Source organism: Colias philodice, chromosome 3 (assembly GCF_061535455.1).
Source record: "Colias philodice isolate Cphi_HAF_F1 chromosome 3, ilColPhil1 Martin Lab GWU primary, whole genome shotgun sequence".
Lineage (NCBI taxonomy): Eukaryota > Metazoa > Arthropoda > Insecta > Lepidoptera > Pieridae > Colias > Colias philodice.
The window spans coordinates 3372700-3395567 of record NC_143088.1 but is presented as its reverse complement, the minus strand read 5'-3'; the positions used below and the strand labels follow the sequence as shown (position 1 = coordinate 3395567).

At 30.5% G+C, this 22868-nt stretch overlaps 1 protein-coding gene across 4 annotated transcripts in view; it reads right to left on the bottom strand.

Annotated features, from left to right (window-relative positions):
* The window catches only part of Drip (aquaporin homolog protein drip), a 58912-nt gene that overhangs the window by 4546 nt on the left and 31498 nt on the right, over positions 1–22868 (bottom strand). For all 4 annotated transcript variants that reach the window (XM_089713720.1, XM_089713737.1, XM_089713723.1 and 1 more), the window contains one exon: positions 1400–1543. In XM_089713720.1, coding sequence (XP_089569846.1) covers positions 1400–1543 — 144 coding nt within the window. The remainder of the gene's footprint in view (positions 1–1399; positions 1544–22868) is intronic.

The following is a 22868-nucleotide window of genomic DNA, read 5'->3' as shown; positions in this document are numbered from 1 at the left end:
TTAAATTCGTTTGCAAATATATCTTGAACCGCAGTTCAAACACGAATCGTGAGTAATTAATTTGCATCTGATTTAAATTCAAAGAGAATCTTGTGATTTGTCAGTTAAACCCATAAGCTTAATGGTATGTATTGATATATCTTTTAAGAGCCACTTCACGTCTGAAATACAATAACCATACGCAATTAAAATGATAATAAATACAATTTTGATATGGTCGTCGCTTGATTAAGGGATTATTGCCACTTAAATAAGCTTTATTAGTATTTTTGTGACTAACAAAATATCTTGTTTTTCGTATTATTTACGGTCAACGAACCGGTTCCATCGGAATTGAATAAATTAAATGCAACAAATAAAACGGAGAAGATGATTGGAAAGACTCTACTACCTACTAAGTATGTACTTATTTCACTGGCTTTGCTCTTTTAAAATTTATAGTTTAAAATTAGATAGTTTAAAATTTATATCTGGCTACAAAAGTGTTTTAATAATATATAAATTTCCACAATTTTGTCTCAATTAATGTACAAGAACCGTGATCATTTCGTAACAACCATTGAACAAAATTATTCTTTAACACAGGTAAAAGGATAACCATGTATCGTATCCCACATAGCATTGTAACCGCCCAATTCTCTTACATGTTACACATACGATATATCATTGATAATTATATCCATTCAATATGAACATTCGATTGCACATCTCGCTGTTCATTAATCTTTCAAAAGTCGCCGAATGAAGGTCGAGCTCCAATTTGTTCCTTTATTCTAAGACCATCAGTGTCATGGCGAACGAGACAATTTTTACCAGTTACAATTAACACGCCGACGCACTATATTTGGATGTGTCGTGCTTCATTTAATAGCTGTACAACGTGTATTTACTTCCAGTTATAATTTTATATGCTTGTAAAAACGGGTCATGTTTGCTTCGCAGAAAGCCCGGCAAAAGCTGAGTAACCAAAGTGTAGAGCTCAATGATCTGCTAATTATCTACCTGCTTGAAGTAACGAGGTTTTGTTTTAAATACATAATATATTTAGACAGGACATTTTTATTTTTAAGGTACAGTGTAGGTATACAGTTTATATCGAAATATACTACATATTTTATGTTCTTAAATCCGGTTTATGCATGGACGTTTTACGATCAAATCGTATACTAAAATATTTATCTTTCCTTCCGTCTCTTTGACATGTTTTCTCTCTTCACATTATTGAAAGCAGAATGCTTTTACAATTTTATCTTGAAAGTCAAAATTCAAACCTATTGATGCGAAATGGTTAAGTACATTTTTCTATCGCTCTCTTTAATTAAATATTACCTTTTCACTTCTCTATTTAAAATCTATTGAATTAATTATATTTAAAAGTGTTTCTTTAGAATAAACTTACCCTGATGAAAGCAGCTCCAGCGACAGCACCGAGCGTTTGTACCACGATGTAGAATAATGCTTTGATGAGCTTCACATCACCCGCCGCGAACAAACCCGCTGTCACCGCGGGGTTGATGTGCCCGCCGGACACGTGCGCGATCGCCTGTAACAAATTAAGTGTTAATATGTGTTTGTACATAATTTTTCATTATTGAAGTGAAACTTCTTTATCGGGGTTGGAAAAAAATTTAGTGTAACATTTTATCATTACGCGTGACATTTTTCCGTTACGCGCCATCTTGATTCGACGTATTTCTGTAAAATTGCATATAGTAAATAATTTTTGAAAAATAAGGTCATAAAGAAGTTTCACTACTTACGCGTGTACACACAGTAAACGCACACATTTTTTTTTGTTTTTAGGCATCAAAGGTAGAAAGAATTTATGTAAAACGTTTCTAATTTCACAAAATTTATGAAGAGTACTTATTCTGTAAAAAGGAATGAAACTTTAGATTCGACTGTTTCTATATTTTGTGTTCCAATATTGTTAATTCGTAATTAACTTACTAAAATAAGATAAGAGAGACATTTTAAAAAGAAGGGGAAAATAATGATTTCGCCAGAAGGAAAAAAGAGTTTATTTTAATGAATCGTGAATATTATTGGTTCATTAGAAAATAACATGAATATCATTAATTCATCGATGATTTTATTAATACTTATCTCCTTAAGCTCAGTAAATTACAACGACATTTAAATTACTATCTATGCATTCAGATCGATATTAGCCATAAATAAATATTTATTTATATCTTATTGAGCTTACTGCTCGCAAATAAATAACTTGAGCATTGGATCGTGTCGCGTAATCAATAAAATGTCTTGTCATTATTAACCTATAAAGTTTGCTCGCGAGTTAGTCAGCTTATCTCTATCCATTCACTTATAAATCTCAATTAATAGGTCGTTAGAATAATACATTTTAATTTGTTAAGGAATATTCAAATATGGTTTAACTCTAAGAGGGTAATCTTGCTCTTTTTAGTTATCGCCTAAAGCGTATCAGCGTTCTGACCATCATTTTTCTTTTTGTCATTGCGTACTAAGACCCCTGTAGAACCGCCATCCTGTTACAATGGCCCGAAATTTTGTGACACTTTTCAATAGGTAGATATGTTATTTTTTTACGTTTTCCTTTAGTATGTAAAAATTTAATCAAAAAATAATGGGGATATCTACTTTTACATTATTCCATTCTCCACATTCATTCATTCCATTCTCTACATTTCGAATTACAAAACGAATAAGTATAATTAATCATTGTTATCTGTACAAAAACTTGTTATAATATAATTACATATAAAATTAGGTAGGTACCTATACATTCAAAAAGATGTTATGAAAGTCATAGTCACGGTTGTTATAATGTAAATGCGTTGTGTTTATACGATTCGTACACAGTTGGAATAGAAATCTCAATCGGGTTTGCATATTAGCGCTTATCAGGGCCTATATCAGTCCATACATCATGCCCCATACGAAGTACATGTTATTATGTGGTTAGTGCACTATCAAGGGCAGTTACAATCCCTTAAGCGCGATTCATGTCAGCCACTTTTGCGGTTGTTAAATAAAATTTAATGCGCGTTTAATCATTTTTTACCTTGTTTCTTAGATAAAATATACCTAGATAATATATGTATTATGTTGCGTTTACAATTCTGAACAGAATTAATTACCATAAAATTTATTTATGAAACTAAAACATTCGTCCAGACTAAAATCATAAAATACGCGTTGCGTTGCGTTTTAATTAACTTTTTATGAGGTTTTCATCATTCTTCTTAGTAGCTACTGTTGTATTAATATATTTTCTTTGAATATTTATATAAATCGCTTAAACTTTATTATTTACAGCACCGTACGAGTTAACACATATGATGCAAGACTACGTCCGCCCCGTGGCAGATGTATAATATTAACCATATTTTCTATTAAATTAATGGTATTGGCAATAAATTTAATCAATAGATTTATTATTCGAATATCACACATCATTATTTCATTTTGTACATGTGTATTAACTGTAAGTGAATATAAAGATAAACCAATGAAAACTGTAAACCCATAGAGAGACGCTTATTTTTAAAATAAGTGCAATGTCTTGTTGCATTATGCTAACCATACTGTATTATCGAGAAACATAATACATATTATTTTATCCATATGTAAGTATCAATTATTTATTTAAACCGGAAGTATTTAAATATTTAAAATTTATCTCTTTTCCCATCAATAGTTGCAATAATAAACCTCTCATCTAAGATTTCTGAGCATAATCCAGTACAAAAAGGTACATTAAAATTTATATCTTTATTTAAGTACACTTTGAAAAGGGCATGTTAAGGCTGCAGTCTAGCAAAATTGCGTTTTCAACAAGTTATTTGACAATTTTTTCCCGGCTAATGAAATGATAAACTGAATTTTTTTTTCTTGTTTATCAATTAGTGTTATATACGCAATGCGCGTGAATTTTTTCACATTTATAAAGTTACTTTATGTTACCTTAATCAGGCCTTCAAGATAAGTCTCTTTCCCCCAAAGACATTTCGAGCTAAGTTTGTGCACTCACTACGTTGCAACCGATTACAATTTACACAATCTGATCAGCGCATTATTATCCTTATATAGTCGTTATTAAAAACTGCTGAATACAATTGCCGAAAAACTTATGATTTTCTTAATTAGAACGTTATAAATTCATTAAATTTCCCATTTTTTGCCTTACAAAATCTATTGATAAATACTGCTAAAAGTTATTTTTTCCATTAATTTATTCGAGTTGGTTGAAGACCAATGAGTATTAATCCTTTAAAAAACATTTTTTTTGAATTTTGATAATTCTTTAAATATTAAAAAAATATTTAAAATAATTAGGAAAAATTCTAGCGAATTTCTTTAGTCGCGCTCCTTGGGCCGGAGCGTTCTGACGTGTGCTCTACGCTCGATTTTCCTTCATACCGAAGTGAAAGTTGCTCTACTTCATTAAATTTAATATTTTTGTTAATTGATTATTTTTATCTTAGTTTTGTGCAAATATTCGTATTTTTAAACATTTGATTTCGATATGGAAAATAAACGAAAAAAATACGCGTGTAACTACTAGAAAAAAAATTATCTTCGAACATAAAGTTAATGAAACCAAATAGATTGCAAAGGTGATTGGCAACAATTTCTTTATTTTACGGGGTGTCAGTAAAGGGATGTATATTTCTTTAAAACTAAAGTAAGCTCATAAATTTTCTTATAATATAATTTTTTTGAAGTTCCAAAAATGTTTATTTTTCGTTTGAGAAATACGAAATATAATATAAACTTGTATTGAGAACTTGAACTTCCCAAGTTCATCCGGGGAAATCCCCATACGGGGAAAATGATTTGTTTACTCCAAAATTTATCCGAGGTGTTTTAATTTTTTCTTCTAGTCATTTTCAACGTAGCGGCATTTTGTTTGATTATTAATTTTGTAACTTAAATACAGGATGTTGGTTTTATATTCTGATCTTACAGACGCGCTGACAAATTTAGTCCGCCATTTCTAGTTTAGTCTACCAACTCTAAGTACCAATATTAAAACGAATGGATTATCATCACATCATCAAAACTCAGATGTAATGGAAGATCACAATAACATAGAAAATTCAGTGGGTGTTGAGAACTAAACAAACAGAAGTAACAGAGACGCGAAGAATAAAAAAAGAGGACGAAAACGATAATTCGTTGATGCTTTCCCTTTTCGACGTATTGTTAGGGTACATCACCAATCTGCAAAAAACAAAACTGATGATTCCCAATTGCTGATTAAAAATGAAAAACAAATAATCGACAACAGTGGTGAAAATTTGCTGATCACAATGAAACATCCTTCAGTGGTAGCAGATTTACTCATTTAAAATGTATCGGTGAACAGCGTAAAGGAGAGGAGGACAGGAAAACATTATGAATGTGGATGGTGGATTGTATACAGGGTGTAATCGATAAGTATGTGCAGGCGATTATGACGTTATTATTGCAGGTATCAAAAAACTTCGAATTACTTTACCTGATGAGCAAAATGACAATAATAACTTTTTAAAAGTATAACGAGAAATATCTAAAAAATTTACTTTATACACTCCCATATCAAAAAGGGAAAATGGGACTAGTAGAAGTTAAATGTCTAATGCCGGCAAAAGACATGAATGCGGAAGATGCGGTTAAAAAAAAATTTAATATTTGAAATACAATGCAAAAAATAACACTTTTGTCATAGATAAGAATCATGACTATTTTTTCCAAATTCAGGGACAACTAAACGTTGCAGAAGCAGAAGTCTGCTTATTTGCTGTTTGGACTGGAGTGAATCATTCGTTAAAAATAGAATATATAAAAAAGTATGTAACGTTTAGGCAAAATAAAATGATGGACCATTATCAAGATTTTACATAAATTGCCTACTGTCAGAATTGATTGATTCGAGACTTCAGCATTCGATGTCCATCAAGGACCCATCCTATATCATTCAAGCGATTGAAAAAATAATTTGGAAAATCCAAAAGTGCACGCCTCATAATTTTTTTTTAATAAATATTTATTAATTATTATTTTTGTTTATCTAATAACAATTAAACCACATCGAATCAGACCCTGAAAAATGAAAGGGTTCTATTCCTGAGCATACTCAAGCGTAAGAGAAAAAAAAAGACTCGATTAGTAAAGTATTTCGGTCGCTATCGTGTTAACAAGAAAAAGGATCCGCACATACAGACACACGGACGTCCAAGACAGAACTTTTTTAAACTGTTTTTTAACTAGTTTAAATAACAAAAATGACATCAAAAATATCATGAACGTTAAAAATAGTGTTTTTTCTTAATATGTGTGTGTATGTATTATCTTACAAGTGCAATGTATGATACATAAAGACATTTTAAGTTTGAAAAATCAGATGTTTTGCGCGAAGTGACAGTAGTACCCACCTCAACGCTTCGCTTATGAGGCGTGCAAAAGAGATAAATCCAGTGCAACCGATAAAGCATCAGAATGCTAGCAAAAGATTTATTAGGTTTATCAATATAAATCTATATATTATACATAATATGTATAATAAATCTGTAGAAGACGCGAAGACTGACATCCGCGCGGACGGAGTCGCGGGCGGAAGCTAGTCAGAAATAAATATCTTTTGTTTTCATTTGTGTATTTTTCTATTTAATAATTTTTTAACACAAACATTACATTTTTTTTATTATTATACAAAATTTGTTTATCCGTTTTATTAGTTAAACTGAACAACTTTCACTAAGAAACTTAGGTCGAAAAAAATGTATAGAGTTATGCATTTTGTATGGAAAGCTTATTTTTTTTTATATTTCGTCCAAATTTCTTTGTAAAAGTTGATCAGTTATATAAACATGAAGAAGATATCAATAGAAAGTATTCGCAAATTTTGTGTACTGATAAAAAAAATCACCCGGTGTAATTTTCACGAAAATTGTTTCAAATTGTCATTTTTGGTACTTATTACGAATATTAAATTATGCATACGAATGATTTAATTTTTAAAAATTAAGTGGAGCAACTTTCCCTTAATACATTTGTATTATTTACATATAGGATGACAGGATGCATTTGTTTGCACTACTAGACCAAGCCCTTAAGGTACTCGAGCGCTGTCAATAGTTCACTCGATAGAGATCGGACGTGGGCATATTTGGGTCACATGTGTTGAGTGAATCGACTAATACCTGTTTTCAGATATAATGCTTATTTTTGTTTATCTTTTATATACTTAGTGTCGTTTTACGATGGCCATAAATTATGTGGACGAATATTGCGTTAGAAATTGGAATCTTGTTAAAGACATTAAATTAGTAGCTAGGGTATGGGAAATTTTTTTATTAATTTGACAATGAAAATCGGAACCATGAGAATCATTTTTGTTGTTGATGCAATCTGTTTAATTATAAAAAACAGAAAAAACAACAGAAAGACGCATCTGCGCAAATCCAAATCGATTCACGGAATAAATTCTAAAAAAAGACGTGGACAAAATCACTCAGTTCAATTAACATAAAAGTGATTGTACTACATACAAGTAAGTATAATATTTGTATGCTATGTACCTATGTTTATATGTCCAGGGCAACCTAGATCTTTCTAGCACACAGCCACTATTTCAAATGCATTGTTCGTAATGCTGAATCGTAAATAAGCGATAAGGCCTATTCCTGAACTCGCTAAATGTTCGAATTAAGGAATTTACCGTACAATATAATTACAGTAACCAGTTTCCATGCAACATGAGTATCGTAAGTAGTGCACACGTGTGACAAATCGGTACGTATGAAAATATATGGTGTAGCGAATAAAGAAACGCGACTGTAACGCTCTGTGGAATATAATTATGTAACTCTTTCTCAATTTTAGGCTTCAGTTCTTAGTAACTAGTGGGAATTATACGATGTTACTTGTTTTAAAACTCAAAACAGAACTCAATGCATACCAGAAAGAGAAAAAATGTAGCCGTATGATGATTTTACTGAAATAAATAAACGTAAATTTATTTATGTTTCTCCAAAACATTATCTTCGAGGCCAACAAAACATCGCATCGCTACAAATATCAACTTTGACTTCTTTATGAGATTCTGACGCAATATAAAAAATTAAATAACATTTCAACGAGTTATCGTTAAACTATAATGCCCTTAGGTTTAATGCACTTAACTTCATACAATATTTCAACTTCGGTGCTTTACACCTATCAAATAAATGTATTTGCATATTCGTTTGAGACACGTTTTAAAGTGTGAAGCATACAAGTAAATATAACTACGCAAGTGTATAAACAAAAGTAATTGTTTGTAAAACAACAGTTCGAAAATATTTTCATTGAATAAATTTTCGTAATAGTTGTGCAATGAATCATCTTCTCGATGTCTTCAAATTGATATTTACGTATTTCTACATAGGATAAGTTTAAACAATTTCTAGAGCTATTAAATTGATCTAACATCCATGATTAATATATCAATCTAATGCAACAAAATACTTAACAATTTAAAGGTATGTAATTCCTGCTTAAGGTAAACAAACTATATAATGTATTCGTTAATCTATCACAGAACATCCTCATAATGTAACATCACGTTACATAATCAAAACATTTTTATGCAATTATAATAGGCTCGAAATGTTTTTATTACATAAGCACTTCTGGCTGCCCACATTTACTATGTCGATAACCCTAACTCAAAAGTAATGGAGATTATCTTTAGAGCACATAATTTATGTAGAGAAATGGTCGAGATGCCTTCTTCGATTAACTGGCTCTTAAGCAACACTTTTTATTTTATTACAAATGAAAAAGAATTTAAGAAATCATATGCTTTCGAATAGATTTTGGCCTTTTTTAGGTTCCTTAAGAAATTGAATTGGGAAATTTAATTTATTATCTTTCTAAAATTATATCATGTAACAAATTTGTTTCTACCACAAGGACACAATTCGTTAGATGTGACGGTTTCTATGATATTTTCCTATATAGAATAAAGCATTGGTCTCGTGGATATTTCGCATGGGAGTTCAAAAGAGCGCAGTTAATTTTTAGCGTTCCGTACCCAAAGGGTAAAACGGGACCCTATTACTGAGTTTCATGCTTATTAATTAGTTTCTTATCCTTTGATTTTCGTTAAAGAACTCTAACTGGAGTACCACTACCTTTCATAATTTTATCTAGTAAGTAAGTATACATATAATGATTAATGTGTGACAAAAATTTTAGGTGTGATTAATGATTAATTCAACGATTATAAACATAATTATTTATTTTAAATGTTTAAAAGCATTAACAATGTTGTTGGTGCCGGCAGAAATTATACGCTACATTATGGTTGGCATCTGAGCCGTGTTCTCTTTACACGTAAATAAATGTATTTCGTGAATGTCACCGCAAATTCATTCAGTAATTAGAGTGCAGCATAATTTGAGATGCACTTAAGCTATTAAACACAGCGTGTATAAATGATAACATTTTCAATACATACGCATTTTTTTATCGTAGTCATTAAATTCAAAAAACCCTAATACATTTTTAATCGGTTAAATCACATCGATTTATAAACTCACTTACTTTTTTGTGTATTTAATTAAGTATAAAATATAAATTCAATTAGATACGTCCGGCCTCAATACATCAATGTAATAGCTTTACAAAAAATTAATTAAACTTGTCCAATCGCAACTTCAATGCGAACTCTTGAAAAAATTGAAGAGCCAATTAAAAAATAAACTTTTTTCTTTTTATTCGCTTCATCTTATACTACAGATACGGTCGGAACATTGATTTAATTTATTTAGCTCGGTATCAGTATGCGTGTCTTTACCAAAGCTAATTTTTTTGTTTATTTATATTACCAAGTACCGATTAAAGATCGACATATATTTTTAATTTTCTACCGTTTCAACATACTTAACATTAGGTACACCTGTTAATAGCCCATGTTCTTGAAAACACATCGAAATCAATCATATCTCATAAATAACTGTCAAAATAATATCGTTTTAAAATGCTTGCATACAATTTAAGAGCAACAAATTATGATAACATCTAATGTACTGCTAATACCCAGTTTCAACATTTTTGATCGATTATGCTGTACGCGAACGTCAAAAAATACCTCGATTTAAAAAGTAATTAGCGGGATTTAGCTTCAAAGCCAAGGTTCGAAGTTCACATAAACATATAATTATCATTATATGAGACGTATAATTCACAGGTAGCTTATCTAATACATCCTGTGGAAATTTTCTTAATATAAACGCATTAAGCAGAAGTGCATAGGCCATATGTATTAGGTATTTAATATGATTCAGTGGCAAGCGGTCGGATTAAAAACTTTCTATTCCCACTTGTACACTTATTATACCTACCTAGTTTGATATACCTCCTTATAACGAACTTATTCAAAACCTAATAATTTATTTAAAAAAAAATAAGGTCTGGAGTGCCTTTTCAACACAAGGTATAATTTTACCAATTCGTACATATTTTGAGATATTTTATGTGAAATGTGACCGATCTCTACTGAGGAACAAGACCTTCCAAAACATTTGCCTTCTGTTTTTAGTATTAGTATTGTATCCATTCTGTGGTATTGTATCCATGTTTAATTAAATTCATCTCTTATAACAATTGTATTGGAATGGCGCACTTGAGATGGTCGTCATCGACAATAATAGAGCGCGGAAGGAATAACAATAAAAATTAAACTAACGTGTTAATGAGCCCATTGTCTGTGTTAGTTTCAACCGTGTATCGAATGAAAAACTTTGAGATGTTCTTGCTTGCTAAGTTTTTTTATACACGGCTAATTTTAATTAAAAACCCTTTTAAAAAAATAATGAATTTAAGCGGCGCTAAATTGCAAAATTGAAAAAATCTCTATTAAAACTCTGTAACTGATAAAGCGTGTTTCATTTAATAATTTAAAGCATATAAAGCAAATAAAGTGGAGCATATGGGTTCCTCAATTATTTATAGCCCCTTGACATCGTCTGGTATAAATGCGAAAGAGGGCAAGCAGATACAGTATTAAAGAAATTCGTAACGGTACAAAACAACATAACTACTAAGTAGGTACTTCTCGCAAATTTTCCAATGTATGAGAAGACTTAACAACGAAAAATTAGACGATCGTAAAAAGTAGTTTTCGATTACATTCACTTTCAAATCACGCAAAAGATTTTTATTTTATGTAGTCTAAACCAGTTAGTGGTTCTATAGTACGGTGTACGGAGAAAGTATAACATTTCCTATCTTACTTTCTACTAATGTAACCTTATACCTACTGATAGACCTATGAACCTTTAGTACCTGTAATGTAATACGGGAAATGCGTATTAAATGGGGATTTCCGACGTTGTTTATAACCGGTGTTTTTTACGTCTGCTTTTCAATAATTTTTTGAATTTTGTATACAATCTCGCTTGTGTTGTTTGTAATGACATTTAATGAGATGTTAGTATAACTGGACCGCCTCCTTGGTACAGTGGTTGATGCGTGAGCGTAGCACCTAGGGGTCCTGGGTTCGATTCCCGGTGGAGACGAAGGAAAAAAAAATGTCTCGGTCTGATAGGACACAGAAGGCTGATCACCTACTTGTCCCTAAAGAAAATCGATCAGTGAAACAGATGTATAATACATCTGCCCCTTACCCCACTTGGGGACATGGGACTTCACTTAGTATAACTGAAGTACCTATTTATTTTTACATCAAGTAATATGTTAAATTTATACTTTTTCATTCATTCTGTATCTACTGGTACCCGATAAAAGCCTTTGACGAAATAGTACCTTCGTGTATATAATAACTATTAATCCACTTAATAACTATTTTTACCAAAAAAACAGCAGAAACCAGAAGCCAACCCAGGTAGTAACGTTCACCTCCTTCTCCTTTCACGCCAATTAAAAATAAATTAAGACAGTTTAAAGCTGAATGTAGGAAGATATCCGTGGACCGGTCCCATGTAGGTCAAGTGTACGAACACTTGATGGTCCACCGCGTTACGTCACACAGTAATCAATACATTAATAGAAAAATTAATATATAATACCCTAGGGCAGTATTGCGATATGTGTAAATGGTATCGATTTACTTGATCGAAAGTAAAATTGTTTGGGAATTATTCTGAATGTAGTATGTAATGTATCAGATAGATGTTATCAATGTAGAGTGTCGGCAAAAACCCCGAACATTGCTAAAATTCTTCTATTCATTCAATTAGTCAAGAGCAGTAAATATGTAACGAGAAGAATATCTTTCCCAGTTGTAAAATTAAGTCAGTCTCATCTCAGTCGTCATCTATCACTATCGATTGAATATTATGTCATATATGCAAGGAATTACCTTGCTCAGCTCTTATAGCGTAATTTGGTAGCAATTAGCATATTATTTTTCTCGATTATTGTGATATAAATCAAACACAGGATGCATTATCCATTAATAAGGCAATAAACTTGCACTTAATCGATATAACGTCCTTTAAAATATATCATAAATAAGAAGTCGAGTGCTCTCTTGTCAATAACATAATTAGTTATATAGAAATGACCCCCAACCTCTAATCCTAAATGCAATCCCACAGAGTTGCGTCACGTATGAGATCGATTTTGCAATATTTACATTTGAGCCCATTGTCAATTAATCCCCGAGGCTATCAATTGAGAATATTATTTATCGGTACAAAAGTAGATAAAATAAAAAAGTTTAACAAGGTTGCACTTGCCGAATTAATGTATGGTTCTGATTTATTATTAATTGGATTGGACAACATTTAGGAGGAGATTTAACCGCAAATGTTAATGATGAATGTTTGAAGTTTATTAGCTGACCTTCACCTTAATTGAATTAGGGTAGGATCTTTCAAATGTATGCATTTATTATGTTTAATCAAAATTATAATTTAATGCACTGGTAAAATACTAATGTATTTTATCATATCTACTATTATGCTAAAACTATTTCCCTTTTAAACACTAAACAAACCAAAACCATGCATAAAAGAAAGCTTCACGATAATTTTAATATACATTTTTTCGCATTGTGTTTGAAGCATTTTATTACAATATAAAGTTTTAGTTACAATTGTGTTCACAGTGTCCGGTCTTTCATTATTTAGGTATGTATATCAAATTTATATTACTCTGCTCACTACAAAACAATTATTAAGAGTCAAGGATGGTGGTATTAAGATTAAGAGGTTTCAATGGACAACCATAAGCTTAGTCCGATGACTAGACAATAATAAACGAGCTTGATTGTGGAGTACTAACAATAGACGCTTCAATTAACGCACAATTTAAGACTTTTTGTTGACACATACATGTTATATATAGTAAGATTTAAGTAAAAAATAAGGACATATACAATCTAGTATTAACAAGGATTTAATTGCAAATGTGCGGTGGTAGCGCTAACCATCAGCCTCCTTAGATAAGTGGCTTTCTATTTACGTAAACTTTAGTAGAATATAATGCGAATGTATGGGATTGACATAACTTAGTGATAAGTCACGTGCGTAACAACATCTTTGCTGACTATATCATAAAAAAGATTTCGGACTCTCTATCCCATAAAACAAAATGATTGCTTGCTTCTTTAGAAATATTTACACATGTATTGTATTATAATTATTCATATGATGAAATAAAGTCGTATGAGATTTTTAATATTCGGGAAGCGTTTTCCCATAAATCTAAAGCTCGCGGAAATTATATAACGTTATTTAGCACTATGCGTTGAAATTTTATAACCGTATCTATTACGTTTACGTGACCTAAAGAATTCGCAATGCTTACTATATTTTAGAACAACGAGATTAAAATTATGCAAGAAACTACGACTTCAGAATTTATAATAACTACCTATTACGTTTTTAGTTATGCGTTTTGTTTTGCTTCAATTTAAAGAAATATAAATAACGAACCTGGAATACCTACATAAACTTTACCGTTACACGCCTCACATTTACCTATAAGCGGAATAATTTGAAAAGTAAATTTTTTGCAACATCGGCCAATTAAATACTTATCTAGACTGAAGAAGATTGAATGCATTGATACGTGAAAAGGCAAGAATCTGGGTAACCCACTATCGTCGGCAACCGTTCGAGCTGAATTGACATCTTGATCAACGTGTAATTTAAAAGTACTTAAAAAACAAGAAGAAACATTTAGCGAGCACTTTCATTAAATATCTCGACTTTCCAATGGTTCTTATTGATATTTAATAGGATCATCTTCTTAACTATTCATTCGTTACGATTGCCATTTTGTTAACAAATTGCTTAGCGCACGATTTTATCGTTTTAACAATTAAATTATATGGTTTATTAAACATGAATACTTTAAAACAATTCTTAATAAATACCTAATATATATCTTGTATAAAAAGTAGGTACATATTAACTGTAGGCATATGTTTTGAAAACGTAGCAACCCCGCGTTCCGTAAAATAAAATTCCAATCCATAAATTATATATAAAATATTTCTTCAGCCCAATACTTTATGTTCAACAAGTAATAAATCCAAACATAACTACTAATAATTATAACTCAACATTTAATTATATCATTACTGTTTCGATAAAAAAGTTAAAATAACTGCTGTCACAGTGGCCATGCATGTTGCAGGGAGATTTAAGCGCCGATTCTTTAAAAATATAACCTACGTCTTTATTACTCTTACTGCGGTACATGTTACATTTTGTTGCAAAACTGATGATAAATATATCGAAACTTTTTGACCTTTAATTAAATAATGTACTTAAAGGGCAAATAACGTGTACCTTACCTAATAATTAAGAAATAAATCGCTTTCGTAAACTCGCGTATTAAGAGGAAAATTGGTAATTAATGAAATATACGAACAGCTGATGATAATAATTAATGGTATTACATCGTTAAAGACAAATTAGAGCAGTTAACACGAGAACGTTTAATATTCTTTTGAATATTTTAGATTCTAGTAGTAGTAGGAGTAAGGACAGACGAAGTTGAAGTTTGGTGTTACAAAAACGATCATGAACTGGCATATTTATTGCTGTATGAAAAGGTAAAGAGACTGAAAGAGACTGACTATGAATTATTATTATCAAAAGAAAGAGACTGACTATGAATTATTATTATCAACTATACATAGTGTGTGCCTGTCGGTCAGTAATTTTTTTTGGGTAATGTTTATGTATTAGTGATTTTGAAGAATTCTTTACACGCGAGAGGTAATTTATGTCTTGATTAACGAGTATGTAAAATTATAAAGAAAAGTGTCGAAATTCACTCGTTGTTGTAGGGCTAATAATATTCGCAGTCGTTTTTTATCTTGACAACTTTTCAAGCTTGCGAAATGAAGAAAAATGTCACGGTCGGTTATCAAAATTATAAAGCAAAAGGGCATATTCAATGCACCACATTGATTAAAACATCAAGTGTTAACTAAAAATTATCGTAAATAATTAATATTTAATTGGATTAATTTATCTTGTCAACTAAGTACTCACAATACACGGACGGTTGCGATATCAAAGCTACGAGACGTAAGAATTTTTTAAGTGGGTATAATAAATATGTATAGCCATAAAACAAGAGACGTTTATTATGCATTAAAATGCATGTAATGTAAAATTTATCCTTATGTATTTCAAGTTTAAACAATTATATCTTAGTAGAACTAGAATATGTAAAAGATTTACAATTATTTTTATTTCTACATAATATTGATCTAAAACAATTTTATTTTTACTTATAGTAGTATACTTACATAAATGGTAGGTAACTACCTACCTAATTTATAAAACACAATATCTGTTTTCAAAGTAATTTTAAATAATTGAATAAACTGCATTTGCATATAGAATATATTAAAAATAAAAATAAAATCTGTAACAGATAAAATAAATGCAATAGGTAAGAGGCCGTCGACCATGGATGTTGCATAATGATCTGTAAACGGCTCCACGCAGTCTGATCACAAAACATTAACATTAACTCGACAAAAATATTCGAGATGTCTTAATTCCAAAGTTAATTTTAATTGGATTCTAATATTTATTTAATGACTGGCACATAAACATTTTCAAATGAGTACTAATTTTTAGGTAGATCTGTGCTGATAGAAAAAATGCAACTGTCAAAAGATCAAAGTTCATTTTACCGCCCAAAGTATAATATGTACTTGTAAATAAATAAAGATTTTATGAGGGAAAAAATACATTATTAGAAATTAAGTGTATTGTATAGAATGCGTGTTTTGCAAATGTTTGACTTTGATGAATATTTTGATTAAGTCGGGCAAAAAATTACTTCACGACTTCATTTAGCTTTATTTGTTATATTAAGCCGGCCTTGATCTAACGATCCCATAACTATGGCTGTAAATTAAAGCGTTTGAACCTTATATTTATTTTAACATTTTGGAAAGTGTGATGTAGAGTCACGATTTAGTGACGAAGACCAAATTACAGGCAATCAGAGACAAGGTCACCGTTTAATTATTACAAGCAAGATGCACACGAGATAATCTCGGCTCTTGGCTGTTGTTTTAATAAGATTTTATATTAAAACACTAAAACAGTTTTAAACTTTAATTTAAATTGCCTTAAAAAGCTTATGTGACTTAATTAACATAACATCCTAATCGATATAATAAGAAAGAGTAAAAAAAAATTATTAGCTATGTACGTGTTACCATATAACCTGATTCAAAGTAACATCTACGTTGCGTTTACGTTTGGGGCAATAAAAATGTCGGAAATCATTGTGTTATCACATGCGATAATAGAATGTAGTAAAATTTTGAAAATATAGTACCTAAAATTGCACCCACAGCTTCAAAACTTCGCGTAGATTATTGTATTAGAAACACTCTAAATACATATTATTAACACCATTCAATTGAATATACTATTTAAGTTTAAACATGACGATCTTATTAGTGTCAGGCGTCAGCTAGATTGATATTCAAATATCGTGTCACGACTTTCGTGATTATTTATGTCGTATGTCTATTTTTTATTAACATTATATCATTTTAAATTAATAAGTGTAACTTAAAAATTGTTCGATTTTAAAGTTCACGGTGAAATGAATACTCACCGGCTTTAATTTAAGAACATTTTTTGTATCTCGTCTTGAGGAAAATTAATATTTTAATTTTTAAGTGTATCTCACTGCATTGCAACCAGAAAACATGTTACAAGCCCACGATCAACGGCTTTTTTAAATTAAATTTGTTTCGACGCATAATTGTTAATAAGGTATCAAGCGCCTTGTTAATTAATGGCAATTACAGTAAGAAGTTATCAGGTCTCAACTCTTTCATTAATTTGTATTCAATATATGGTTCTTAATTATATTTTTATGTAGGTTATCGTGGTATCGCTTTTATATTCTAAAGACATATATATCGGCTCTCAAAAACCTTTTAACTGCACTTAATGGTTGCTTTGATGTTATTTTATCTGGAATCGTCTTTGAGCTTTATTTTGGAGTTACGGTATTTTTTTTCTTTTAACTTATAATTAGTCCTTTCAACGAAATCCACAGTTAATAATAGTACTGACTCTATAATTTGAAATGAATATTTTGAATAAATTTTGTGGCTATTCAAAATCTTTCTTGTATTAAGTTAATAACATATTGCGAAACGGCACGAAACTTATATTAAAAAATGATGCATTTGCACGTTTTTGCAAATAGACATCTACCTAATTTACGTAAGGTAAACTTGAATGCTGACCACTGTCAACACCTACCCTTAACTTTTCTATTTAACTTGAGGAGGTAAAAACGTATCGTTTCTTGAAAGGCCAAGGGCAATAAATTCACCTATTTAATTCCGTCTTCCCCCTTATCCTATTCTGGTAGGCAACAACCATAACCCCTGTTGTGTCTATGGGCGACGCAATCTGCTTACCATCAGGCGATGCGTCCGCTCGTTTGCCTCCCTATAACATAAAAATAAAGATACTACGATATACGCTTACTGAAGGCTTCAGCAAGTAAATAGGCAAATCCCGGTGTATTTTGATATTGATAATAATTCATAATATCGTGATAATTTGTAACCACCGCCGTTCCAATTCCAATGTTAGCTAGTTGTTGGTAGATTTATTACATTAGTATATACTAATAATATTACTTACTAATAATAATAATATACGTACTTACAGATAATTTGGAGTAAGATCATGTTAATCCCGTTAGCATAAAACCCATATAAAACCAAAATTAACTTATTCTAAAGAGAACATCTCTTTAGAATAAGTTAATGAAAACTGAAAACAAATACAATAATGATAAATGTATAAATATACACTTGACACTTTAGCATCAAATACTGGCTAGATTCTAAGTATTTTTTCGGTAAGCAATTTCGATTTCCTGTTAGTTTCAATTACATTTGTATTTTTTGTCTTTCCTTTGTTGAATGTGAGTGCTTGATAGATAGCGGTACTTGTGAATAATATCGTATTGAGTTGTTCATATTGATACCAATATTTTTACTTGACTTAAAAATGTATTTGAAAAAATTAAATTTAAATATGAAGGACAGAAGACAAAATAAAATCACCTTCATAAATACCAAAAATTGACCACTTTTAATAAATAATATAGGACCGGATGATTGAAAAATAAATTTAAGGACCTCGTTCATTTTTAATACTAACCATTAAGAAACATAATAATGAGTTGTTTGCTAATGTATGTGTTTAAATTGAAAATAGCTATTAAAGACACCTCTGAGGTCTACTGCATCATAAAATGCAAGATTTCGAAGGTTCACAAACAACTATACGCACGTAAATGAATGTTTGTTTAATGAAACAAATAATTTTTCGTAACCAACGCACTTAAAGGCAACTCCGTAAAACAGGCTTGGTTACATTTTAACTAGAAATATTTTATTCCTTGAATAAATGTCATCGTATTCTTCTTGAAAGATAAATTAGAGTGGCATGTCATTATGATATGGCTGTATATGTTAGGGTTAGTGTTCATTTTTTTCACTCGCTAATTCTAGAAACATCCAAATTTAAGCTAATTTACATGAATGTTCTGCTTGGTTTTCCATTGAATATAACCAATGAGACCAGTTTAACGTGACGAATGTTCTTTTTGGAATCAACAATCGATCTTCAAGCGAATTTTCCGGGCATTATTGTTGGTCAGGAAAAATGTATTTTCTCTGTGAGATATATTATTATTATTACATGTGTGGGAAGTGGCATTGGTATCACAGATCATTGTATCATTGTGATGGTAATGCGTGATTGACAGTTGTGTAAGAGTCGTGACGCAATGTTATCCAGGGAATAGTACTGGTTATACTGGACATACCAATGCTATTGTTAACAGATTCGATAGACTGTTTTGCATTTACATTACCTGTAATAATGTTTGTGTTCTTTGTAATGTTTGTATGTCTTTGGCTTGTTAATATAATTTTAACTTTCTGTACCATATTATAATAATTTATTTTTCGTTACCGTAACATCTATGTATAATGTATTTTTAATAATTATCATATATTTCTGTTAATTTTCAGTTTCCCATTTCTTTATAATATATATATATCTGTAAAAAAAAAGTAAGTACCTATAGTGTATGAAATAGGATTAAATAATCCTATGTTTTATACGGACATAAGAAACATACCAAAAACAATAGATCATAAATCCTAATCGGAGCGAATCGAATTCATTTGAAATGCTTTCAATTGTATCCAATAACAATTTAACACGTAATACATTATTCTTTATCCTATATTGTATAACTCATAGATGTTAAAATAGCAGAAACAGGAAATATATTAAGAAATTTTCTGTCACTGTAATCTTTGCACACATATTGGTGAATCGCATATTTAAATACAAGAGTGTATTATAAAATTGGATATTAAACTCACGATTTATTTTAGGTTCATCAATATAATATTTCTGGTAATATGTAATAACAAATTATTACAAATCATTCTCATATGCAACATATTATATATTTTTAATAGTATATATTTTATTATTATTATATTTTTGATTAATTATAAAACACAAATACTCAGTCGCCAATCGGTATCTGCATCAACATTTCTATGGACCAATTAGTGATTCAATCTTATCTATTATCAGCTACTGTTATGTCATTATCTACAATCAAGAATTTGACCTCCCGCTGTGATTAGATAAAATAAAAAGCATTTTATGTTGAAGTTATTAATGAACACCAAACTTTCTTTGATTAGTTCACAGCTGAGCAATATATAAATTGAAAAAGTTGTGATAAATAAAGATTTTAAACATGAAAGTTTTCAGGAGCTTTTAGGGCTTAGGCTCAAACATATCAATCACTGACAAATGACTCGTCAAGTTTATTTTAACTATCATTTTATTAACAACCCTAAATGTTTACTTTTCTCTTTATAAAATCTATTACAAAATTTTCAACAATAGGTAATATCACAATTAAGTTTTACCCATCGCACGTCCGACAAGCTTGAAAGCTGTTGAACATCTATTACAATACACGTAACACGTAACGTAACACACGCTAATAATGTAAGAAAAGTGAGCAGTCAAGGGCGTTCAGTTAAGTTCACAGTCATGTTGCAGTTGTACTGTAACTATTTAGTAACTGTTATACGTATATTATTATTAGTCTGTGGTTATATGTACATATTGAACATCATAACGGGATACACCCAATCACGAGGTATCTGCCCATTAATTGATTGTGTAATTAAACCATATTACATGTTAAATATTCCCGTTACTTCATTGCGGGTATTTAAATATTTGATTATGTAACGGGTGTTAAATCGGCCTAATACATGAAAGTTAATAACCTTTTATAGATATTAGTTCACAATTAGTGTGAACTCAGGGCTCGCGGGGAACTTCTATAACATTACAAAATTTTGTAACATTTAAATACCTAATAAAGTAAAATTTAATTTTACCTCTAGTATCATTGTGTAGTTTAAGCTTCTCGCAAGAAATTATAACGTAGATAGTGAGAATCTGCATTCCTATTACTATTATAATATATCATAAAAATAACGAATGAAAATATCAGGTCTTCTAATTAATGCATTTAACGGATATAAAATAAATGCTATAAACATAGGCTTTTAATATTAAGTGGCTCACTTGTCAAAGTCAACTAGAAGGAAAACCGAACAAAATAAGCTCGTTTAGAAGTTATTGAAGCAATAATTCCAAGAACGCATTAAGCCCATCGCAGCATTGCTGTTTTACAGCATGTCAAGTGTAACATGCTGAGTGATTAATGTGAACGAACGACGGGTTAATCTACTTCAAAACACTAATTTGAAATGACTCATTTTATTTCCCATATCTTGCAGCTATTAAGTATTTATAACTGCATAATTTTCTGAGGCAGGCTCTAGCAAATTAGCAACAGGTAGGGATGTTGTACTTCGCACGTGATTTTAACGCACTCGTTAAATTATATTTATTATTTGACTTAGAAAATTCAAACATAGTTCACACTTAATAATCGTTGATCAGTTACACTCTATTCTGGCTCAAATTTCTTTATTATGTAAACTTTTACAAGTATTTTTGAATAGTCATTTTTACGACGTTTAAAAAATGACGGAAGCTGGAAAGTTTTCACGTTGTAGTGTATATAATTTATAATTAACACCGCTTCGATAAGTTCTATCTCATTGCTTCTAGAAGAATCGCCGGAGAATCGAAAATTCGAAATCTTTAAAAAAATTGATGAAAAACAAACAGAGCAATTTACGAGAAAGGTATTATTAAAATGTAAGGACTGAAATCGAAAAATAAAATAATTATGCCTTTGACGCAAGCAACAATTTTGGGAACGTTTGCGTACTTCCCCAGTTCGAAGTGAGTCATAAATGTATCAAGGGTCAATTTGGTGCAAAAATAATTTGCAAAAAATCTATAAAAAAGCATACGTACGTACTGTACATTAAGGTCGATGCAAAATTTTAAGTCAGAGAGCCATGTATTGCCCAGTTATAATTGTATTAACGTTATTTTGTAAAAGGTTGTACTAGTACAATACAAATCTAATAACATATTTTTAATCATTATCAAATTTGGTCATCTTTCTCATTAGAATTCCACTAATGAACTTCCTACGGAAGTAGGTAACCTAATGAAGCCTTATTAAGGACATGTATTTAAATATAATTTTGTGTCCTCTTGGATGAGGAAAAGAGATAATGCACTGATTGCTGCTGTAATTATAAATAAACAACACGTAGAACATCGTGATATTCATATTCATATTAATATAACAAACCGCTAATTATAATTAATCTATTCATTTTGGATACATTATAACCACTTCATATTGCAGCATTTTATAAGTATTTACATGCACCTCAAGCTCCAACATGCTTAAAAACAAAAAACAAAAAAAAATCTCAGTGATCAAAACTATTAGCTACGAAAAAAACCGAAATTCACATATCGATACAATCTTCTTCTATTGATATCAGTGATTATAACAATACTGTTACAGCAACAAGCAAGAGCAACTTCTACAAACTAGATTATTTTATCGTTGAAAAAAATTGTGCGTTATAGACTAAGGAAGCAATTTTAATTGGTATTTGGTGTATTTTATGTCGATTGTCGTGAGTAACTTAATAATAGCTACCGGAATAATCATATACAGTAGCACCTCGTTAAGTCGAACCTCGATAAGTCAAAAACCTCCAAATCTCGAAAAAATGTCTTGTTCCCTTCCCTTCAAACCCGAAAACCTCTATTACTTGAAATTTTGTCCCTCTGTTAGTCGAAATAATCACCGAGTCCCTCCAAGCCATTTTGGTACATATTTTCACTCTATAACTCGAAAAATCAAATTTGACCTCTGTATCTCGAACA